General features: G+C 35.9%; 2 protein-coding genes, 1 long non-coding RNA gene and 1 pseudogene across 3 annotated transcripts; 3 read left to right on the forward strand and 1 right to left on the reverse strand.

Annotated features, from left to right (window-relative positions):
- Positions 1–201: 201 nt before the first annotated feature.
- Positions 202–9,856, forward strand: LOC149157096 (benzyl alcohol O-benzoyltransferase-like). Its single transcript, XM_089444976.1, has 2 exons — positions 202–236; positions 9,358–9,856. Exons 1-2 carry the CDS (start codon positions 202–204, stop codon positions 9,854–9,856), a joined length of 534 nt encoding a protein of 177 aa, XP_089301102.1.
- Positions 9,857–10,098: 242 nt separating this feature from the next.
- Positions 10,099–12,086, forward strand: LOC149157097 (FRIGIDA-like protein 3 pseudogene; annotated as a pseudogene).
- Positions 12,087–12,089: 3 nt separating this feature from the next.
- On the forward strand, positions 12,090–13,653 carry LOC149157098 (FRIGIDA-like protein 4a). The gene is made up of 3 exons (XM_089444977.1): positions 12,090–12,096; positions 12,854–12,954; positions 13,072–13,653. The coding sequence occupies exons 1-3, from the start codon at positions 12,090–12,092 to the stop codon at positions 13,651–13,653; spliced, it is 690 nt and encodes a 229-aa protein (XP_089301103.1).
- A 7,539-nt stretch (positions 13,654–21,192) lies between these two features.
- On the reverse strand, positions 21,193–22,741 carry LOC149157099 (uncharacterized). Its single transcript, XR_016263602.1, has 4 exons — positions 22,638–22,741; positions 21,902–22,256; positions 21,503–21,602; positions 21,193–21,415 (listed from the first exon to the last, which is right to left on the reverse strand). It is a non-coding gene; the product is annotated as an uncharacterized LOC149157099 (long non-coding RNA).
- Between the last annotated feature and the right edge of the window lie 728 nt (positions 22,742–23,469).

Here is a 23,469-nt window from a genome sequence, read left to right on the forward strand (position 1 = left end):
ATCCGAAAATCTCAAAATTCCAACTCGAATAGAGTTTTACAGACAAATCAACGAACACTATCAACGTACGAATATATTTCGGCCACAGCAGACTTAAATGAATAGCACTAATGACTAGTCACCGGAATTAATGACAAGACCAAAGGATGAAGTCGTTGAACCAACTACACACGCGAGAGTCGCATGATATTAAATGCGACGATGACAGAAAAAGGAATTATAAGCTGTTATAGCATGTAAGTTTCCTAGTTGCTGAGGATTTTTGGGCATTACAATATGATATTAAATGCGACGGTGACAAAAAAAGGAAGGAATTATAAGGCAGTGACATAGTTGCTGAGAAGAATCTTGTGTGCACTGTTTGTTTCTGTGCATTGTTTGAAGAGCCTAAGAGCTCAGAGTTTAGGATGAATATTTCACCCATTTTATGAAAAAGGTATTTTCAATTTTTTTTACAATTATGATTTATATTAATATAATTAACATGAATATACATGTATAAAACATTTTAATAGAATAAAACTCGAATATAATATATTTGGATATATTTTATTAAATTATATTGTTTTCAAATTTTGATTTTAGATTTATAAAATGTTATACTCTTGAATATAATATATTTGGATATATTTTATTAAACTATATTGTTTTTAAATTTTGCTTTTAGATTTATAAAATATTATACTCTTGAATATGATATATTTAGATATATTTTATTAAAATATTTCGTTTTTTAATCTTGATTTTAAATTTATAGAATGCTAGAGTATAAGTCCCTTTGTGATACGCATGCATGTGAATGTGACGGAATTACATAAGCATAAATAAAAGATAGATTCTTGGGGTTCCATTATATTAACTTCATATAAGATTGCAAATATTAAAGCTTTAATTCTGATTGAAAATTCGTATTATTTAATTTTACGAATTCATTCATATCTTACGGCCCCCTTCCCTTTTATTTATAGCTTCTTAATTTAACGGTATCACAAATATTTAAGATTTATACTCTATTGAAATTTGATACTATTCAATTGTATGTGTTGATTCATAGCTTATGACCCTTTTTTTTATCGGTAAGATTCTACTTATTTGTTGGATATTTAAGATTTATACTCTATTAAAATTTGATACTATTCAATTGTATGTGTTGATTCATAGCTTATGACCCTTTTTTTAATCTAAGATTCTACTTATTTGTTGGATATTAGAAAATGTCAGATTGTCATTTATTAGAAAGTATTTATTTCTTGGGATAGTGTATTTAAGAATTTTACGTAGAAAACAAGGATTGCATTATCAAATGAGTGTGAGTGAATAATGATCTTCCTAATGTGCTAATGGTAATGTAAACATAGAAAAATAATAATATGTTAATTTAGGGGTAGGATTAAAAGTCTTTTTACAATAGATTTTGATATTGTGTAAAAAGATGAAATGTAGGAAATCAAATTAGCATTTGGAATAATAACATTTTTATCCATGGAAGTTTTGTATGATTGTGAAATTCTAGTTTTTCTAATGGTGCTAAGTTAACTTTCCTCTAATATAAAATACACATGTTTGTGTTAGTACAACAATTGAGTACCTAAAAGATGGATTTCCTTCAAATATTTTGTAGAGTTATAGACAAGAATTTCTTCTTGTGCACTGCTCACAAGAACTTGACGGTGGAAAAATTAGCAGTGGGGTGAGAAAAACGTGCATGCATTCTTAGAAATGGACATGTATGCTTAATCCTATAGCCTTGATGCACCTTGAACCTCCATGCATGTTTTCTGACTAAAATATTTTAGGAACATGCATCGTTTCCTCAGTAGGAGGGTGCATGCACTTTAGAGGCATGCACATTCTTAAGTAGGAGTACACATGCCTTTTAGAACACACATTCATTCTTATGTAAGAGTGAACACGTGTTCTAAAGCATGTGCACATTCTTATTAGGATGTCCAGGGCCTCAAGACCAATATCTGGTGCTCAAAAGTGGTAATGGTACCTATACAACTAGTTAAAGGCAAAGAATCACATTGAAAATTCATTATGGTGGTTCAAGGTGTCATTCACGGTTCAAAACATCTATACTCTTACTTTAGGGCATAACTCTCAAGTTTATTCCCCTAATCATATCCAAGGTTCATATTCTCATACTTATTTAAAATACTCATAATATTAATTATCCCCATCTAGATACCAAGGGTACATTAGAAAGGTACTTTATAGTTGTTCAACATCTTCTTATTGGTCCTAGATGCCTACAATCTTCCTTTAGAACCTTAGGTCTATGTTTGATCTCTTAATCATGTCCAAGGACCCAAAACACATGCCCCATGCTCAAATCTAGTAATCATCCAAATATTCCCACTATAATGCCAAAGTTATCACCAAGAGGTCATTTATGATGGTTTGAGGTGTCATTCATGATGCTTGAGTCGTAGAATATACTTAATACCTTGACAAGTTCGATGTGGTAGTTTGAGACATCTTGTTTGGCCCTATATGTCTAAACATTTTATACATTAAAGCTAAGGTTGGGGTTTCCCCCACTACATCAAGGTCTTGAGACCCATACTTAATGCTCAAAACCTTGTGGGTACACTAATATCTCTTCTTAGAGGCCAAGGATACCATTAATAGGTCATGTGTGGTATTTTGAGGATTTTTTCATGGCCCTAGATGCTTCAAGGCTTCCATTAGGAGCTAAGGCATGGCCTTCTTCCCTAATTTGTTTCCAAGATGTCGGGACATATACCTACTGCTTAAAACCACCTATTGACATCCATGTGGCACCAACATCCCCAACCATAGTCTAAGAAACCCTCAAGAGGCCATGTGTGCTTGTTCAAGGTATACTCATTGGCTGTAGAGGGTGAGAATCTTTCTTTAAGGCATCAACTTCATGTTTCCTCCCATAATCATGGCCAGGGAACCAAGATCTATACCTAGTGTTCAATAATTTTATTGGCATCTATATACCTAGTTATAAGCAAAGGATGCCCTTAAGAAGTCATTTGTGATGGCTTAAGGTGTCATTCATAGCCCTAAATGTGTAGAAGCTTCCTTTAGGGTCAAACTCTTAGGTTTATTCTCTGATCATATGTAGCGCCTAGAGCCATGTTAGGGCTACTTTTGACGTGACTCAAGTAATAGCACAACTTGCGACCAAGAAAACCCCAACAAGTATTGACCCTTTTGGCATCACCTGTGAAAATAGGCAAATTCTCACCTGAAGCACTAATGGGAGCTATGAGAAGTAGGTTTCTACAACAATGAGGGGAAACAAAATTCATAATGGGAAGGAATTTCATGCTACTCAACCATCAATTCAGACACTAACCCTGTTAACATACATGCATAACATTGATGACAACTTTATTACAGGTCTGTCAATTTGACCTTTAGATGGCTCTAATTAATTGATCCTATGGGTTATGGGCCCATGAAAATTTTCTTCTATCACCTTATTGCACAACAATGAACTACAAATTTTTGTGCAACAATGGAGCTCCCAAACCATGCTCCAATTGCACCACAAAATCTCCTAGTGACATTTAACTTCATGCCTATTCCACATTTCTCGCTAATGCGTAATACCTATGAATCGACGCTTACAGTCCCACCATGATGTCACAGGTCAAGGTTTCGAGACTAGGATGAGGTTGGAGGGTCAAATTCTTTTATTTCTCTCTACAAGAACTGACTAATGCTGGACCCAACCACCCAATTGGGCCCCGATCAAGTTGGGGGTCAGGCTTCTATTAGGAAAAATACTAAGAAGGGGCTGAATCAATATTTTTATTTCAATTAGTCTTCAATTTCAAATTCAGAAAAGTGTACACTATTTTTCTTTCAATAACTTGCATGTGTATGTGCTTTTAGTGAGTGAAGGTCGCGTATGTGCAAATTACCAATTTTCAAATTCTTAATAAGTTGTTTAATCTAAGCATTGCATCATTATTTCATTAATCGTGAGAAGTAAATAGTAGATAAACCATAATAGATAGAAACACATCAACATATAAGGGCATCAAGTTTTTAGGTGGAAACCCAATGTGGGAGAAAACCGTCGTTGTTGTGATCTCTGCCTTCAAAAAAATATTCTTACAATTTTGTATTGGCGTAGATTCTTTCCAGCATGTAGGCTCCTACATGTAGGAGGCTACAACCTCCACTCGTTCTCCAACTCCTACCGGAAGGGAGCTACTACCCCTTGATCAAGTTTGTTACCTCCTACCAGAAGGAATCTCTAACTCCCTTACTAAAGGATCCAACACTCAAGACCTCTGTGGACAACATTTCATAATATTTCATACTGAATCCACGTGTCTCTATCAACCATAAAAAACATGCAAACTGCCTGATTACTGAATACCAATAACTAAATTATTGAATCATTGAACCAATCACTGAATACTAATAGTGAATCACTAAATAACTGAATCGCTGAATCATTGAATAACAATACTAAATTACTGCAACCAGATCATACCAATGCACAACCAATCAATAATATAGTCGGGCACAACAAACATATTGATGAAGACAAACAACACTAAAAACCTTGATCAAATAAAAAACTATATGTGACTGCCATTAAGTGGATCTGCATATATATATGCGACTTCCATTAAGTGGCTCTGCATATATATGCGACTCTCATGCATAGCACAAACATACAAATCTCAAAACATTCTTTTCACCAAACTCTCTGTCAAACACAACTTTTGTATACAATACACTCTGCAACAAGTGTATCAATATGTTAAAGTCATTCAAACCCTCTTTGCAACAAGCTTATCAATATGCCAAATACCAAGTCAACATATCTCATCTACCATCATTATAATCATAAATCAATATGGAAACAACTGTCAATTAAACACTCTCATGCATCACAGTGACTGCAATCAACGAAAACAAATAATAAGCAACTAATTTAATCAACCCACATTAAATCGGATATTATACATGACTATTCTGAAACATATCCTCGTATGTATGTGACATTCACAAATACAACTTGCGTACAGATCTCAAATCACTAAATTAAATTATCTTTGCAAACACAACCCATGCCAAACAAAGATCTATGCACACACATTCAAATCATAGTTCTATTATAACCACAGATCTTGCATTGTCAGTGACTTAAATATTTTTCCATAATACGCCCACAATAAGAAAATCAATCAAGCATACTTTCATATCTCTCAGATCTGAGCATTCTCCTTGCTCCTTAGTGCACACATGTTCCAAATCATATCACGCATGAATATTCCATCCAATGCACACCCAATTCCTTAATCTCCTTCTCCTTTTATAGCTTTTTACCTTACCAATACCATAGGAAAATCTTTTTGGTAATTGTTATCGGTAATTGTTGACAGGATCAAATAGATGTTGTCACAGTACTGTGGGCATTTACCATGGGGAAATCTCTAAGTTTTCTATTTTCCATGGGTAGGGTCATGTATGCAACTTTTTTTCATTAGACCTGCATATGTATGCGACTCTTCTTCACAGGGGTCGCGTATACTTTTCAAATTTCACATTTTTCATGTCGTATCCTCTGACTAAGTTTTCAGTATTCTTCATTATCCTCTACAATTCTTGTACCATCATTCATGTCATCAGTAGTAGTTATATAAAACATAATATTATAACCAAGTGGGCATCAAGGACATATTTGTCATGCAGGTTGCCATCAAGGACAACATACTATCAATAATGCCAATAACTTCTCCTCATGGCCTTCCTCCATTGTTGGCTTTGACTTTCATTAGACCTGATTCCCAATTCCATTCTCTCTCGACGACCCTAATCATTCCTTCAAACAATATTGGTTCATAAACTTAGTGCGCATACTATCATCCTTGCGATCTTCCATTTAGGTTGCCCAGAACCAACGACGACATCCAATAACTCCCTTGTGCTTCTCTCCTTTCTGTGATAAACACACTTGCTGATAGGGTTGTACAAAATAAACACAAGGGATTCAAATAATGTGAAATATAAAAAAACATATTACATTAACTCAAGACACAAATTCGTCCTAATATATCACAAATCTATCAAATGCGGCCTAATATATCGGGCCTAACCCGAAGGGCATCGAGAAGATTTGACCTCGTGACCTCTCAATAGACAAGGTACTTAGCAACGAGGACTCGACCAATTGAACTATCCCCGGGGCTTTAAAATAAATACTTAATTGTTAATTACGCAATAGATAAGGTACTTAGCAATGAGGGCTCAACCAATTAAACAATCCCCGGGACTTTAAAATAAATACTTCGATGTTAATTAATAGAGATATGCTATTTAAATAGATAATTTGTATAGAAGAGACTTGTTTTCAATTTTCTTTGATCACTCCTAATGACCGACCGGTTCATTTGAATGGTTAATAAGTTGTGCGGATGACTTTAATTTTCTTTTTAAGATGTCCAACTACTGCATTTGATCTATGGGCAGATAACCTTTAATGTTTTGGAGCGTTCAATTATCAATGATAACATCGTTTTATTTTCGTTTTGTTCCATGTTTTCTTAAGATCTTGAATCTGGAGGTAACAGAATGAATTTCTTTGTCAAAATGATTTAATTATGGACACTGAAATCTAACTACTAAACTGGAAACCATTTAAGAATACAATCAACTAAAAATCTTCATAAACAAACGGAAAGACAGCCATTTAAGATTTGAAATATTCTAATAAAATTCTAAGGCTTCTCCAACCCCTGAAAATAACTACTTGCTAATAAGCATTAAATACACAGGGCAGTATATACTTACAATTAGATTTTGGTAGGTCAATTATCTAAAAATAGGTATACATAACCCCTCATTTAATGGCCATTATCTGGCCACATATTTGTTTGTCGGGCAACGACGATTTACTTGTACAATGTACTTAAGTCGAATTCAATCTGCCATGTTATGTCCGGATTTCTCTCTTATTCAAAATAATGTGCTCTAACAAGAAGTGCAGCCTGATATGATGGGTGTATTAAGAAGGTTTTTAACTGATTGGTTGGAGCGGAGCGGAGGACGGTTTTTGGTGTCTGCCATTTACTGAAATCAATAAGACTTTTATGTTTGGGTTCTGAAATTGTTTTACTATGATAAAGCTGGTATAAATTTCAATCATTTGCACACCCGATTATGCATTTACTATGATAAAACTTGTATAAATTTCCATCCTTTGCACACCAGATTATGCATTAAGAATTACTTTTTGTCTTTTATAAATCTTATCGTATGTACATTTGACATCCGTTCATAATTCCTCGTCTTTTACTAATCTTATCCTCTCTAAATTTGACATCCTTTCGGAAATTCTTTTGTCTTTTACGAAACTTGTCGTCTCTCCATTTGGCATCCTTTCAGAGATCCCATTTTGTCTACTCTAAATCTCATCGTCTCTCAATTTGACATTTTTTTTTCATATAAATAATATTACACCATATAGTAAATAGGGTTGATATATGTAAACTTATATCAATTAATTGATATATGCTTAAAAAAAAATAATTATGATTATTAATGATAATAATGATGATGATTAATTTTGGTCTATTAAACTTAAAGAAATGAAATATTTAGTTTTGATTTAAGATTTTATTTCTATGCTCAAAAAACTTGGAGAGAAGCCTTCCAAGCTCACTGTAATTTTGACAACGTAAAAGGCTAGAAAGGTCAGTATTGCAACAAAGATTTTGACACTAAGATCTAATGTAGTTGTAAGCGGGGCACTCTAAAAGAAAGTGATTTATCATTAATTAAATTTAATAATATTATTAATTAATAAATATTAATAATAATTAATTAATTTATTCTAATTTATACATTATTAATTAATTTAATAAATAAATAAATAATTTATTTTTAATAGTTAACTAGTTCATACTTAATTAATAAATAATAATAATAATTAACTCAATATTATTAATATTATTTTATTAGTATAAATATGGTTAATTAAAAAAAAATCTATTCATTATTAATAATTAATTAATTCATAATTTATTAAATAATAATAATTAGCTATTATTATTTTATTTATATATATATATATATATTTTGTTTTTATTTATTTATTGATGAAGATGATGATGATGAAGGTCCACTGAGACCAAACTTTGGTCTATCGGACCTAAAGAAAAGAAACAAATTATTTAGTTTAATTTAAGATTTTATTGCTATGCTCAAAAAGCTTGGAGAGAAGTCTCCCGAACTCACTATAATTTTGACATCTTAAAAGGCTAGGAAGGTTTATAGTGGCAGCTACAGGGATTGATCCTGTGTCTCCCTTAGATTAGTGCTGGCAGTTACCGATTCACCATGTGGTATAAAAAAAAAAAAAGGCTAGGAAGGTCAGTATTGCGACAAAGATTATGAAACTAAGATCTAATGTGCTTGTACACGGGGCACTCTAAGAGGAAGTGGTTTTCATCCTCGATGTTCCTATTCTCACAGAGATGGCAGATCCTTTCCGTCCATGGTGTTTTAGGCACTGCCCAACGACCTGTTTCATTGTGGAGCTCATGAGAGTTCGTTCGAATCTTTGCTATATTAATTTTCTTCTTTGAGCTAGTTAAAACAAAAAAATACTTTTGATCTTCTAAGGTGGGGTTGATACCTTATAATAATTTAATTTTCTTTTAGCTCCTAAATCTCTCTCACACCACATTTTTTCTAGTGAAATTGTGTGGAAAATAGTGGAAATTCTAGTAAGATTTTGACTATATTCTTATAGAATTTTTGGAAATCTAGATTATATTATAATTGTTGAGTTTCAAGATTTTAAATATATCATAAATTTTGATAGTGCTAAACACATTTTCACTATAAAAAAAATTTAAACATTATTATGATTAAATATTTTAAAAGAAAAAATAAACCGATTAAACTAAAAATGACTTTGAACTTGTTAAACAATGCCCTTATTTTATATAATTGGACTCGTCAATAAAGTTTGAACAATTTTATGAGTTTTAATTGTCTGAATCGATTTACATAGTATCTGATTATACAATCGATCTTTTAGTTTTGAGCTGTGTGTATTTATTTTTTCCCACAGGTAACGCGCCTTCAATGTGGAGGTTTCATATTGAATCTGAGTTTCAAGCACTGTGAAGGCTTTGTGTGAAATAGCGAGAGGCGCGTGAAGCCCAACGGTTCCTCCAGTTTGGAACGTAGAAATCCTTAGAACGAGGGAGAAGCGTGAGGCAAATTACGGCTTTAAAAAGACAGATAGAGGCGGAAGGAAATTGCGGCATTAAAAAGACAGATAGAGGCGGAAGGGGTGAAGCACTGCACCCCATTCGAAGTAATATCGGCGTGCTTGTGGCGATCCAGAACAAAGGCTCTCCATATCCCTGCTCATCAACATTCCATTATTTTGTTTCCCTTCAACGCCCGTTCTCGATTGCGGCCACCTATTCCAAGGGGCTACTATGGCAATCTTATAGTGTTCGCCTATGCTACGACAAAATCCGAGTATCTCACTGAACGACCATTGTCCTTCGCTGCGAAATTAATTAACGAAGGGAAACGGATGGTGAAGGAAGAGTACGTGCGATCTTTCATCGACTTGGCGGAACTGAATGCTTTTCCAAACAACCATGGATGCCCAAGCAACACATGTCATGGTTACTACCCCATTTCAGACGTTTCCAAGATTATGCTCGACCTCGCAGAAGCGGATTTTGGGTGGGGAAAGGCGGCGTATGCTTGTCCGGTCATATCTAATAAGGCCTTCTGTGAATGCCTTGCTTCTGTTTCTTTACCGTCGATTGCCATGGAAATATTTGAGCAAGATATAAGTAATGCAATCAACGACTGCCTGAAGGCTTAGTCATCTTTTGAACGTGGGGAATCAAGACAGGCATTGTAATGTTCATGAGCCAGATTTAATCAGATAGATTGTATGAAGGTTCAATGAAGAATTAGTACCTAAAGCACTAGTAGTGAGCACAGTTGTTTCAAATAAAGTTGAATGATGAATTAGCAGCTAAAGCGCTTAGTAGTGAGCAGTGAGCACAGTTGTTTCGAATGAAACTAGCTTTAGACATCTCTGGTTTTAATCACATTTTTAATATGGCGCAAGGTTCTGCCAGGGTATTACGTTCATAGTGTGTAGCCCACATAGGATGCAGAAAATCTTTATGGAAGCGATATATGAAAAATGTTTATACTAGCATTTGCACCAAATGTTGCAAAGGAAACGCCGTAAGGCATAAATTGAGGAACAATTCCGACATGGGAATGGGAAAATGTACATAAGATGACATGGGAATGGGAAAATGTACATAAGATGCAGATATGTAGCATAAATGAGATTCTAAAGATGTATAAATTGAAGTTTATTTAGGGTGCTTAAGTCTATATTTTTTTTTAATTATTGAATTAATATTGCATATAAATCTCATAAAATTCAACCAACTTATAATTGAGGGCTCTGAGCTCTAAGTTTGTCTTTGGTCATTATGGTAATGCACTGTCTCAACCACTAAACCACATAACAACAAACAAAAGACTACAAAATGTTACGATCATTACTATAGTAAACCCAATGACTCTACACACAATAATTTATTCTTTACTCGAAGAGAATATTGCTTAACCATATCCACAAAAAGATTGCAAGGTGGAAAGCATTATGTAGAACAGAATCTCTGTTATTATAACTTGTAAGTTGTAGCATTGTTCCAACCAATAAAACTATCTTCACATTTTGGAAGATCAAATGGAAATAAGTTTTGAAGAATTCAATAAAAAACGTCCAAGATCATTGGATCACATGATTAATGGTACCCTGTCCTATGAATCTAATATTTTTATGCACTTACAATTAAGGGGAAAACAAGGTCCAAACAATGTATACCACAAGGACCAATAAATAGTATATTTGCTAATCCTTGCTAGGATCAGAAAAAACAACATTACTTCTCCTTAAATCCTTCACAATCAAATTATACAATTGTTGTACAACACAAGGCCCATGCTGTTGTCAATAGTTCTGATTGAGAATGCGACCAGATTCCTTCAATCTCATACAGTGATTAATGCACCAATTATACAATTGTTGTACAACACAAGACTCATGTTGTTGTCAATCAAGCAATAGTTCTGATCGAGAATGCGCCAGATTCCTTCAATCTCATATAGTGATTAATGCACCAAACACAGATGTACTAGTTGCAACGACTTTTATATCATTTTGCTGATGTTGTCATGTCAAAATCAATGTGATACAATTAAGTTACCTTTAAGAAGAAACTCATTGCAATTTCTATACAAGGATGTCTGTCTTATCATTACTCATTCTAATTTCACCTCTTTTATTGTCAGACTTCACGAATTAGCCTCCAAATGCTTGCTTCATCCACAGACCAGTGAATTACCTTTTATAAATATTTTGTTTGAGCATTGGAACTCAATAACATTTACAAAATTATAAAAAGTTTATCTCCACTCAATTTCTTTTCTTTTCTTTTTCTTTTTCTGATTTCCACTTATTATTGTTATATAAATATCTAAACTCATTTTATAATACTTTAAAAATAGAAATTTTCAGATATTATAATCCCTAAATCCTTTCTTCCCATTCTTAATGACTTTTGCAATTGGAAATAGGGCTTTGCAATTAGGTTCCCTCTGCATTAAACTCTGCAACTGACCCACCACTGTTAGTGTTGGAGTCCTTGGAGGGGTTTTATTCTCTTGAACAAAAGTCAAGTGATAAGAAAGAGTTTGGGCTCCCGGTTCTACGCCGGGCCTGTACATTATTACTGGAATCTCTTGTCCCTGTTTTGGCAGATCCTATTTTGGGTGTTGAACATCCAGTTCTGCCCTTAAATATAAAGGAGCAAGCCAAAAGTTTTTCACATGAATGGAAGTCGAAGATAAACCTTGAAGGAGATGTTGCCAATGGCAATTCGTTGGAGGCCCAGGCCTTCTTGCAACTTCTAGCTACTTTTGGAATTGCGTCAGAGTTTGATAAAGATGACTTATGCAAGCTTGTTTTTGCATTTGCACGGTGCAGGCAGACACCTGAACTCTGTCGTTCCCTTGGACTTGAATAAAAAATGCCAGGTTGGTTGGTTGGTGTTCTATAATGTTAACCTCAGTGGCTAGGCTGGAAAAATTTCCATCCATTTTGGTAGATAGGCTTTTTGTTGTTTTTTCTGGCATTCATGGCTAGCTTGGTTTTTTTGAGGGACTGGTGGATTTTATCAATATACTTGGTTGTGGCTGACTGAGTTGAAGATAAATTTTGGTAATCCTGGCTGTAGTAAACCTTCCCAACGTTTTTTGTTTAGTCCAGTGAACGGGTTTCTAAGTTGACGGGGTTGGTAGTCTTTTCTTTAGATCTCAACATTTCATATGCAAGGCAGATACTGAGTGGCCTTTACTAGGTAGACATCTTTTTATGAGGTAGAAAGTTGTATGTAAGTTATTTTGTTGATATTAATAAAGGCACCTGAAGATGATCAGCTATGGTAAAGTGTCATAAGGCCTTTCATGAGTGGGGAACTGTTTACTTACGAAAATGGTCTCAAGCTAGCATAGTTGTTATCTTTATTGACAAATCCGTTGAAGTTGTCTGTATAGTTTTTTCTTTCACAATAAACTGTCTTTTGGTATTTCAAATGTTTGTGACATATTCAGATTAACTGAAAATTTTGTGACAATTTCATGCAGATGTTGTAGAAACCCTGGTCAATAGTGGAAAACAAATTGAGGCAGTCAACTTTGCTCATGCATTTGGGCTGACAAAGAAGTTTGCACCTGTTCCTTTGTTGAAAACAAATTGAGGCAGTCAACTTTGCTCATGCATTTGGGCTGACAGAGAAGTTTGCACCTGTTCCTTTGTTGAAGGAATATCTGAAAGATGCTAAGAAAGCTTCTCAGGCAAGTTTAAAAAGCGGGAATAACTCTACTGTTGCACAAGTACGATTGTATTATTGTTATACAAAATGTCTTGTTATGTGATGATCATTTTGGCTTAGTATTGTTGGTTATATCGGAAGTTCCTTTTTTGACCGATATTTTTATTTGCTGCTACAGAATGAAGTAAATACAAAAGAGCTTTCTGCTTACAGAGCTGTTATAAAGTGCATTGAGGAGCACAAACTTGAATCGCAGTTCTCACCAGATCCTCTTCAAAAGCGTGTAGCTCAGCTAGAGAAAGCTAAGGCTGACAGAAAAAGGTCTGCAGGTGCTGTTAAGTCTCAACCTAAGCGTCCTCGTGCTAATGGAGGAAATGCTGGTGTATATATGCCTCCGTTAAGTGCAGATGAAAGAACTCCGACTCTTTATGCTTCTTCCAATGGTGCAGACAGAAGCTTTTATAGGTCTTTGGATAGAGTACAATATTCTGGTGCAGCTCCAGGTGTTACATCCTACAACCTACAGGGCCAAAATGCATATGACAGATCAAACCAAGGATTATATGGAGCAGGCTATGGTGTTGGAAATAGGACTCCAGTCTCGCTCTCAAGGCCATGTATGTATCCATCAGATAACATGGGCCTTCGTTGTTGGGTTCCGATTCTTACAATTCCTCTACTAATTACAGCAACCATCACTTTGGCAGTAGACTGTCTGCCCCTCCACCAGCTTATCAGTCTTCTTTTATACATTAGGTAGGTAAGGTGCTTATCTTACCGTGGTCAAGCAAGTTCCGATCTTATCAGGCCCCATAAAACCTTTTCTATTGGATGTGGCTGGTAGTAAGCACTTAGCTTTGAAGAGGTTTTTTGACTTTGTTTCTGTAAATCTAAAAGATTGGCAAAGTTCATTTGGCAGCTTTTCACAATTTTCAGTGGTGTTTTCTTCTATTAAGGAATCTTCTATTAAGGAATTTTATTTTTGTATGGTATTGAGTGCTTCATCACTTTCCCAGGTTACTATATACTGTAGTGTTTACAGTTCAAAGATGATTCTATGCATAATTTTGGTATTTTTTTATTTGTTTGACAAATCAGAGAGGATCAATCTGTCTCTTTGTGGAAGATTAAAATTTGGTGAATAATATATCATTTGTGATCTTGTTCGGAGCTCATAACACAAGACTTTCAATTGCATTGTATGTCGAGGGCTGGTCTTGTGCTGAATATGATTTAATTGTCCACTTGCACGTTACCTCATTGGTACCTGTTTACTCTACGCCTATGAAGCGAATCAGATTTTATTTTGATTAGTCCAATTGTAAGGCTATATTTGAAACTGGACTCTGCCCCTCTTAAGCTGGACCCTGCCCCTCTTAAGCTGCTGCATGATTTAAATCCCCCTTTTTGAGCAGAAATGATTTGTAGTGCTAGTGGTATAGTTGTTATACCCTGCATTAATATTTTTGTGTTCTCTGTAACGAGGACAACGCACATTGGAGTTATATGTCCCATCTAGAACTAGCAATTGTCTCAAAAGGTACAAAGAGAGGCCGATAGGATTATTAAATTAGAATTGTTGAATTTCTCTAGAAGAGATGTTGGTTCAAGCCTACAAGGAGCAAAGAGATTTGATGTTTGGAGTTCTATCCTTTTTAGACACCATATTTCTTTAAATACAACTTAATTTTAGAAAAAGTTCAACCGCAATGCAGTTCTGCCATGCAGACATACACTTAAATCGCTATTGGGTTTATGATATTGACAAATTCAAAGTAAACTGGTATACAAGAGAATGTACCAAGCTAAACCACAAGTTACACATCTTCAGACCTAAAAAAGTACATAACAATGGTTTGGCATATCAATAGCGATATCATAATTGCTTTTCCTTCCACATACATACAATTGCTCCAAAGGCAAGGACAAGAAAATTTTTCAGCTCTAGTGAGCACCAGTGGGTCACCAAAACGAGTGACCACTAATTGCTTTCACATTTATACAAGGAATTGGCAAGGGACTTTACATGGACTCCACTCAACTTCAGACGCAGCTTCAGCCAATATGGAGAGTGATTGAAATTGAACATAGCTAAGTAGTGGCATTGGCTCACAGTAATACACCAAGTATAAAATATTTAAGCTTTTACAGAAGCAAGGAGTAAGAAAAATTATGAAGCTCAGAGAAGTAGATTTAAATCAATCAAAGCTTGTTGAACGGCTATAATGTCCATAGAAATAATCTTCCAATGTTCTGCTCTCATGTACAAGATTTACACTTTGATCTGGACTACTGTTTGATACCAAATCATCATCAACTCCAAGCATTGCAAGTGATAGATGAGTTTGGATGTCACAACTCCCAGAGTTTTCTCCAGACTCATCCTCAATCAATTCATCTAATTCCATGGACATTGTCAATTACCTCTTGGTCCAATAAGGTAGGTCATCTCCTTCTCCTCGTAGTAATTTCAAAGTCTGCAATAATAAGTTACAGACAAACAATGAGGAAGAATAAGTTCACGTTCTTACATTAACATTTATCCATTGTTTGAAATTTCACAAAGTCAGTTTAATGCAAAGGTAAGCCACTTTATTTGGGGAAACCAAAGCTTTCAATTCAAATCTTGCAATCCAGATTTCAGCTAGGATAGTGATTCTCAGGAAAGCTATATACTCTCTTGATATTGGAGCGAAAGCAGATATGCTAGCTCTTAGGCATATGTTTTCGGGTATACAATGGTTAATTTCAGCCAGCGTGAGGATGTATGCAGACCATTTGAATTTATGCTTCAACAAAATGGTCACATCCATTTACATAAATGAGTATGTATGCACACTGTTTGAACTTACACCTCAACCAAATAAATGCGAAAATCGATTTATGGAAACAAATCGATGCACATCCCCGGATGCGGGTGACACTATGGTTGAAGGCGAGGTGCCACATGGAAGCCATGTGCGGCCTCAAGCCTAAGACAGACATTCAATGCGAACCGCCGCCAAGGAATATAAGCGTGGGTTCAGGTGCGATCATGGACGACAATTCAATGCACTGTCCGGGGTTCAGGTGCGATCACAGAGTGCAGTTATGGCATGCAGAGTTCGAGGAAAAGATGAGGAGCTTAAGAAAGGTGAGAGGGTGGATTGCAATGTGTTGGTTCGCGCTCAGAAACTGGAGTTTGGTCTATGGTTTAGGGAGTGTGCATCTGCTTGGTCTCTGGTTCACGGAGCTACCGCTCACGCCACTCCTCTGTCAATTGAATGTTGTATCGAGTCTGAAAGGTTGGGTGGAGGGCGCTTCAATTCCCCCAATTCCTCCTATTCTGCTCTGTTCTTTCCCCCTGTTACTTGTGGAAAAATGGTCAGGCCTCGACAGCGCCTTCTCAGCCGTCGAGGCTCTAGCCGAGGTGGGTCTTCTCGTCCCTCAGATGCAACTCCCCAATCCCGCTGCTGTCGATGCCTTTGCCATCGAGTTGCAGAAGCCCATCCCATCCAATCGAGCCAATTCTTGGACTCTAGAAGTCCAGATTCGGACTCGGCACCTCTACCTGCTTTTGGCACTGCCGTCTTCTCCTTCAGCAGCTCCCAGGAAAAATCCCGCATCAACGGCCACGTCTCGGTCCTTTTCCTTGAAGAACCTCAGGATGAGGGCGAGGAAACCCCAGCAAGAAGATGCACCGGGCAGGAAGCTCAAGGGATGTCGAAGGATCGCCAGAGGCTGCCCCAGAGCATGCTGTCAATCCACCTCCGACTCAGGCAGCGCTCTCTCCAACGGGGGACCAGAAAGAATCGGACCCTCTCCCGAAGGATACGGCTGGTGCAGGATCATCGAGGAGCAGGCGGACGATTAGCCGTCCTTTCGCTCAGCAACACTCGCTCAGGCGCTGCTCAGGTCCACCCATGATTTACTATGTTTGTTATAATGGCCTATTGTATGTTTTTGCTGTGTATGTTTGGTTCGAAAGAAATCTTGTTGAATGCTTTTCGATGCCCCTGCGTGGGTTCCTAATGAAGGTCTCTTTTTTCTTTTTTGAGCCCCTATGCGGGTTGTTAATTTTTGCTCTGATAGCACCTCGGTGGTTTAAAGCCCCTGCGTGGGCGGTTTGTCTCAGTTGCGATGCCCCTGCGTGGGCTGCTCTTTCTGATAACTTTCAGTCCAAAGTGCCATCCGTGGCCTTTGGCAGTATGACTCAATGACTGTAAATGTTTTTCCTTGTTCATGTATATAATAGAATAGCATAGTTTTAACGAGAAAAAAAAACAAATCGATGCACATATTGGTTTTGTATTGCTTGAATTGTTATTGTAAATTGGGAAATGAATTATTTTATGTGGAAGATTAATTTGACTGCAGAAATAGAAAAACAAATTGCGTGTATGAATTATTAAATTCTGTTTTCGAAGTGTTTTGCGAAGTTCAGTGGATTTTCTGTCATGCAAATCCATTTGGTATGGGTTCTGTGAGTGCCTGTGTAGTTACATTCTTCATTTACTTTCTATATATTTGGCACCTGGAAAATATATTTTGAAGCAAAATGAATTGGCTTGAGCTTGCTAGTTAATATGAATATTTCAGCCATATTAAACGCGTTAGAAGTGAGGAACGCGTTTTAGTCAAGCTATTTGGCATGCTTAAAAGAAACCAACAATGGCCGTTAAATGAACCTTTGCTTGTATTCATTCTACTGCATTACCCCGTGTTCGTATAAATTTCTCAGCTTAGATTTTTGGAGAAATTCCTGAAACAAGTTTGTTTCTGTTTGCTTTGTCGGTGTTAAGTTTTTGCTGATTAACTCTAGTTTTGCCTAAGGTACAATGTATGCTCATTATGTTGATTTTGAACTTTAAAATGGTACCCATAATGGGTTCAATGGCGGTGTGAAAACCCTTGTGAAGCACACGCTTAAACGAAGCAATTTGCCTTTGTTTGAGGTTGTGCACAAAGTGTTTGACGAAATACCTATACTATAATTTGGGCTAAGGCACTGCAATGCATCAAATATCGCTTTTCCCGTTTGAAATCACCACTGTACACAACCGAATTTTGTGTTGCATTTGCCACGCATACATTTCTATAATACCCAATCCCAGATGGGTAAACAATTACCTATTTTCACAAAAGAAAAAACAGGCTATCTTTCATTATAATAAGAAAAAATAGTTACAATATTCACCCTTATGAAATCCAAAATGACACAGTACTACAACTGCTGCTCTATGGATAGAGCTCTAATCTGCTTAAGGCTGGTCTTACATGATAAATTTGGGTTTACATTAGCAAAATCTCAATTTTGATAAAAGAAAGACAGAATTACAAAACCTCTCAACTCAATAAAAAACCCGATGAACATCTTTCCTTGTTTATTTCAGCGATGATGATACTCTGTCTCTGCTTTAGAAGGGCAGACAGACAATGCAGTGTATACCATTATATTTGAAACATCCAGAGCTACAAATGGATCCATTAACAAAATAATTGTAGCTTATTTCGCCAGCATGATAGATCTGCCACGTTTCGATAGTAGATCAGCCACCATATTCTGCTCTCTGTAAATGTGGGAGAATGTGATGTGCTTGAAGGACTTTGCCGGATCTCTAATATAGCACATCCAATGGGTAAACAATCACTTACTCTTTCCCAATGGAAGTATATCGTTTTAGAAATGAGTTAGACTTCAAATATTGGCTTAATGAATTCTCATGGTTTTATCCTTTCATTCCGCCATGCAAAAATAAATTCCTATAAACTTCTTGGCATGGGGCTGTTTCTTGCATGTGAAAATGCACTGTTTATTGAAAATACAACTGGAATACATTAATGGAAGTAACGAGACCAATGGGAATTTTTAAAGAGATGATACAATACAAAAATCATGGGTGAAAATGCAATTGCCTTTACATCTACTTGTTCACATTGCTGTACAAAATGTAAATAGTTCAAATTTGACGATACACAAGGAATGGATTAGTTACTCTTTTCCTATAAAAGTATAAGCTTTGTTTTTGAAATATTGGCTTAAAGAATTCTCATTATTTTATTCTTTGATTCCGCCCTGCAAAAAAACTCTTTCCTGTAAATTTCTTGCGACAATAGGCAATTTCTTGTGTGTGATAATAGACTGTTTCTTGCAGATCCTGCTGTGTTGCAGTAATTGAGTATCAAGACCGAAGGAAAATTTTGAAAAGATAGTACAATATAGAATGGTGAAAATGCAATTGCCTTTCAATGGATTTGTTTATATATTGCTTTGCAAAATAGGAATGGTTCAATATGTGACTTATAGGTAGATGGTTTAATGGATGAATCTAACTTAGGTTAGGATTCAGAACAATAGAGAGAAGTAAATATAATAATTAAACAACAAATATTCAAACTATGTGTACCATGATTTATCTTAGAAAATCTTAATTGCAGAAAAACCAGTCAATAATAGATCTATTATTGTCTTTGGCTAAAACACAGCCATGCTGGGAAACACTCTGAGCTTTCACTGCTCAACCATAACTCACTATAATGAAGAATCCTCTAGCCTTTTAATGACTTCAACTACATATAATACCATGAGCTTATTACCATGGGTCAGCGATACCTATACCCAAAATCCACAACAGTTAACACAATCTCAATTCTATTCCATCACATAATCAAGTTTATCTAAGAACATATAACTCTTGGAACTAATGTTGGTTCAACCGATAATAAGTTTATCTAACAACATAACTCTGGGAACTAATGTTGGTTCAACCGATAATTTTACTAAACCCTTGGAAATGTCACTTTTAAGTGTTTTTCAAACACATGAAAATGTAAATTATATTACAACATTTCCCATGCTCAACGGTAGAAGTGCATCTAAACTTGATGAATGAAAACTGTGATAGATATAAGGAAAATAGAAAGTTACTACCAGGTATGTGGATGCAGGTAAGGAACCAGAAACCGTGACAGAGTTGAGTATGACATACAAAACAAGATCTATAGAGATAACGAATTATTCAGACAATCTGAATATAACATATAATAGATGACGCATATAATAGATGCATATAATTTCTAGATGGAAATGAAGAGAGAATATAAAAAGGATGAAAATTCTGCCAGCGCTCGAAACAACACTACCCAAATGTACCTACCTATTGTTGTTTCTCACCCCCTCGAGAATAGATTCACTAATGGATTCCCACAGTCTGAAATAGAATCCAAGGCATCAAAAGGTAAACCTAGGATACCCACTTATTCAAGACATGTTCTCTAGAGACTGTCACTTTGCATTTAAGTAATTTCATTCATCCTCTTATGCAGATCTCAACAAGTTTCCTTCAACCGATCATCTTGGGTACCTGCTTGAGGTACTGGAGAATAACGAAGATGAGCCTAAGCGGGACAATGATGATCAAGAAAAGTAGAGACCATTTTCCACAGTCTGCAGTTCTGTAAAATAAAGAACATGACAAAGATTTACTTAGAAAACAAGCTGTCAATAATGCGTTCCTGGAAGTAGTTGAATAGAAGCTACTTTGTTTTGTTTTGGTGATTATTATAAAAAGGTAATGATCAGTGAGTTTCTTTCCTTGCAACAGCTATGGACATAACCTTCCAGAGAGTCCATTTTCAAATCTTAATGGATCCAATGGTATTAAAAGAGTATTATATACTACAGAGTAAACAATGGGGAACATGCCCACTATTTCCAAAGTTTTAACACAAGCATCATCAAAATCTGCTATCGATAAGGAACTTACTTGTTCTATATGCCTGGGTACTTAGAATATTCGTTTTTTTTACATTGTTATTTCAACGATTTATCTGTATTCTAACAACAGACAACAAAATCTGAAACTTCTACCCATAAATCTATGTGCAGATGTCGTTGTGGAGCCGAAGCAATTAGCATGTAGCCACTTATTTTGTTTCAAATGTGTGCCAAAGGTGAGATAAACCAAGCACTCATTTGCATTATTAAATCCATATATTTTTGAAAGAACATATATAACTGATTCAGGCTGCCATTTCTGTGAATTCTGTTGGTGCAGGTAATTAAATTGTCTGAGGAGTGCCCTATCTGTGTGCAACACATGGGCAACCAGGGCTTTAAACTTTCTGCAAGGAGAGATTTACAATTTGATTATTACCCTTGGGAAAGAGAGCCAGTCCCACACCAAATGTGTCGTAGTTATACAAAATATACATCATGATACTCAGCTTGGTCCATTTCTCAGATGGCACCGGGTCTAAAATATAAAACAATTTGAAAATGGTGCAAATGCAATCCTTTGTACCTATATGAAGATACAGATAATGTACACAGTGCCCCGAGATACATCAAGGATTTTATCAGTATACTTGGTTGTGGCATCTGTCACCTTTAATACCCTTCCAAGGCCCTATTACCGATTACAGTATGGTGCCCATTCTCAAGCTGTCAAATGAATGAAATAGTAAAAACCTACTGGTTGAAATTGTTCCATGCTTGCAGGCTGACTATTTTGTCAGTCTACTCTTCATTCTTAGCACTTGTGCTGATGCATAACAGATTTCACTCAGATAGGAATCCAAAGTTGACAAACAATTTCTCGTGGCTCTCAATTAAGAGTGGAGATACTCACAGGGAACAGTAATCCGGGAGCCTATAAACATGGCGCTGAAGCATTATACTCAATAAGCACTCTGTTTCGTCTGGGAAGCAATCGTACAGGAGAAGGCGCCCTGGAAATATTATGAACACTATCAATTTCATCAAAATTATAACTAAATGAAATTCACCAAAATTCTAACATGAGGAAAAAGATAAGATTTGATAATTTTATTAATCTGAAACCAATGAACATAAAAGCAGGTAAATCGGACTTTAAAAGCACATCAGTATAAAAACAAGTAGGATGCCAAAGCAGATCCTATACCTAGGCTATCAAACCCAAAAAAACTAAATAAGTATGTAGAAGAAAGAGGCACAAAAATGTGGCATCAAAACAAATGTATTCTAGACACAGATGAACAGAACTTACCGCAACCAATAACAGCCGCAAGCTGAAGGGTAGGTGTTGGAGCATACAGGAAGGGGGAAATAAAATGGAAGACAGTTTGTAAACGAATAGTTGAATGGTGGATAAAGATCAAATCCATCAGACATGCCAGCACGTATTCACGCATGGAACAATCCTCATGATAGAGTGCCGTCTCAAATATAGGTAGAAGCCTGAAAAAAATGAGTCTGGAATTGAAGCAGCAGGAGCATGCCAATTTAAGTGCCAACAACCTGGTCTCTGAATCTTTAGATTGCAATCAATTTCCAAGATAAATTGCTAGTCTAGACTTCATCAAAGCTTCCTCCTCCTCCTTTGCCTCTTTCTCCAGCACATACTAAAAATCACCAAAATGAAATAACCATTAACTTCTGAACATAAACGTTAAACGCTAAACCCTAAACCCCCATTTTTAATAATAAATCCTAAACGTTAACACTCGCTACCTTCGAATTATAAAATCTAAAACCTGCACTCTAGAACAGAGCCGTTTGCTGTTGGCGTTCTCAAGTCTAAACCCTAGACTCCTAAGTCAGATATGCAGTTTAAAATACATCATTTATACTCTAAACACAATGTTAATGGATCCTTAAAACCGAAATCATGAACCCCAACCTATCGTTGCAGTTTAAATTCTAAGATATGAATCACAAACCTGGTCGATCTCTACTGAACTTTAAAATTCAATCCTGAACCTTAAATGAGGTAAATTAAATACCTATAAAAGACGATCTTGATCGAAAATGGAGCTGCAAATCTTCTCCTCCACAACATAAAGCATCTTCTCATTCGAGGATTTTCCAAACCCTAATTCGAACATTGCTTCCCTGAGGGCATGAAAACTGAAATCTACAATGCATTTGGCGTAATCCACCAAACTCTGGGCCTCGACAACGGAATTGGCGTTAAGGGCTCGGCGAAGCAGCTGAGAGCAAAGTTGTTTGCGGGTACTGAATGGCAAAACAAAACCCTCAGATTTGAGGGAATCCAAAATTCCGCTCAGGGCCCGCAGATCTTTGCACTCGGACAGAAAATTGAAGTGGTCTATCCGCACTGAATTGGGATTTTCAAACTGAGCAGGCAGCCAGGAAATTTGTCTACATATAACTATAGAAAATTCAGAAGATGCCAAGGAAATCGAAACTCCAGCAAGCCATCACTACTGTCTGCGAAGGGTTTCGAGCGGGTAATCTCTCCAGCATGAGATAAACAGGGAGTTCAACCAGCGCGATCTGATCCAACGATACAATCTCTTTTAATCGTCTAACACATCAGATCAATGGTCGAAAATAGGACACGGTGGCATATAAGGGAGTTCTTCCCAGAGGGAAACGCCTTACGGCGTAAATATATACATTGAATTTATTCTTTAAATTTATTTATTTTTTATATAAATAAAAAAAATATGATTACCACTTTTATAAAAATAATGTTTCTAAAGGATAATTTGTCAATTCCAAAAACATTTTATAATAAACTATATATAATTAAAAAAAATATATTAAATGATAATTTGTCATTTCCAAAAGCATTTTATAATAAATAATTTA

The sequence above is a fragment of the Pinus tabuliformis genome, chromosome 9 (assembly GCF_031772625.1).
Source record: "Pinus tabuliformis cultivar Carrire ecotype Pingquan chromosome 9, CPIR1, whole genome shotgun sequence".
Classification (NCBI taxonomy): Eukaryota; Viridiplantae; Streptophyta; class Pinopsida; order Pinales; family Pinaceae; genus Pinus; species Pinus tabuliformis.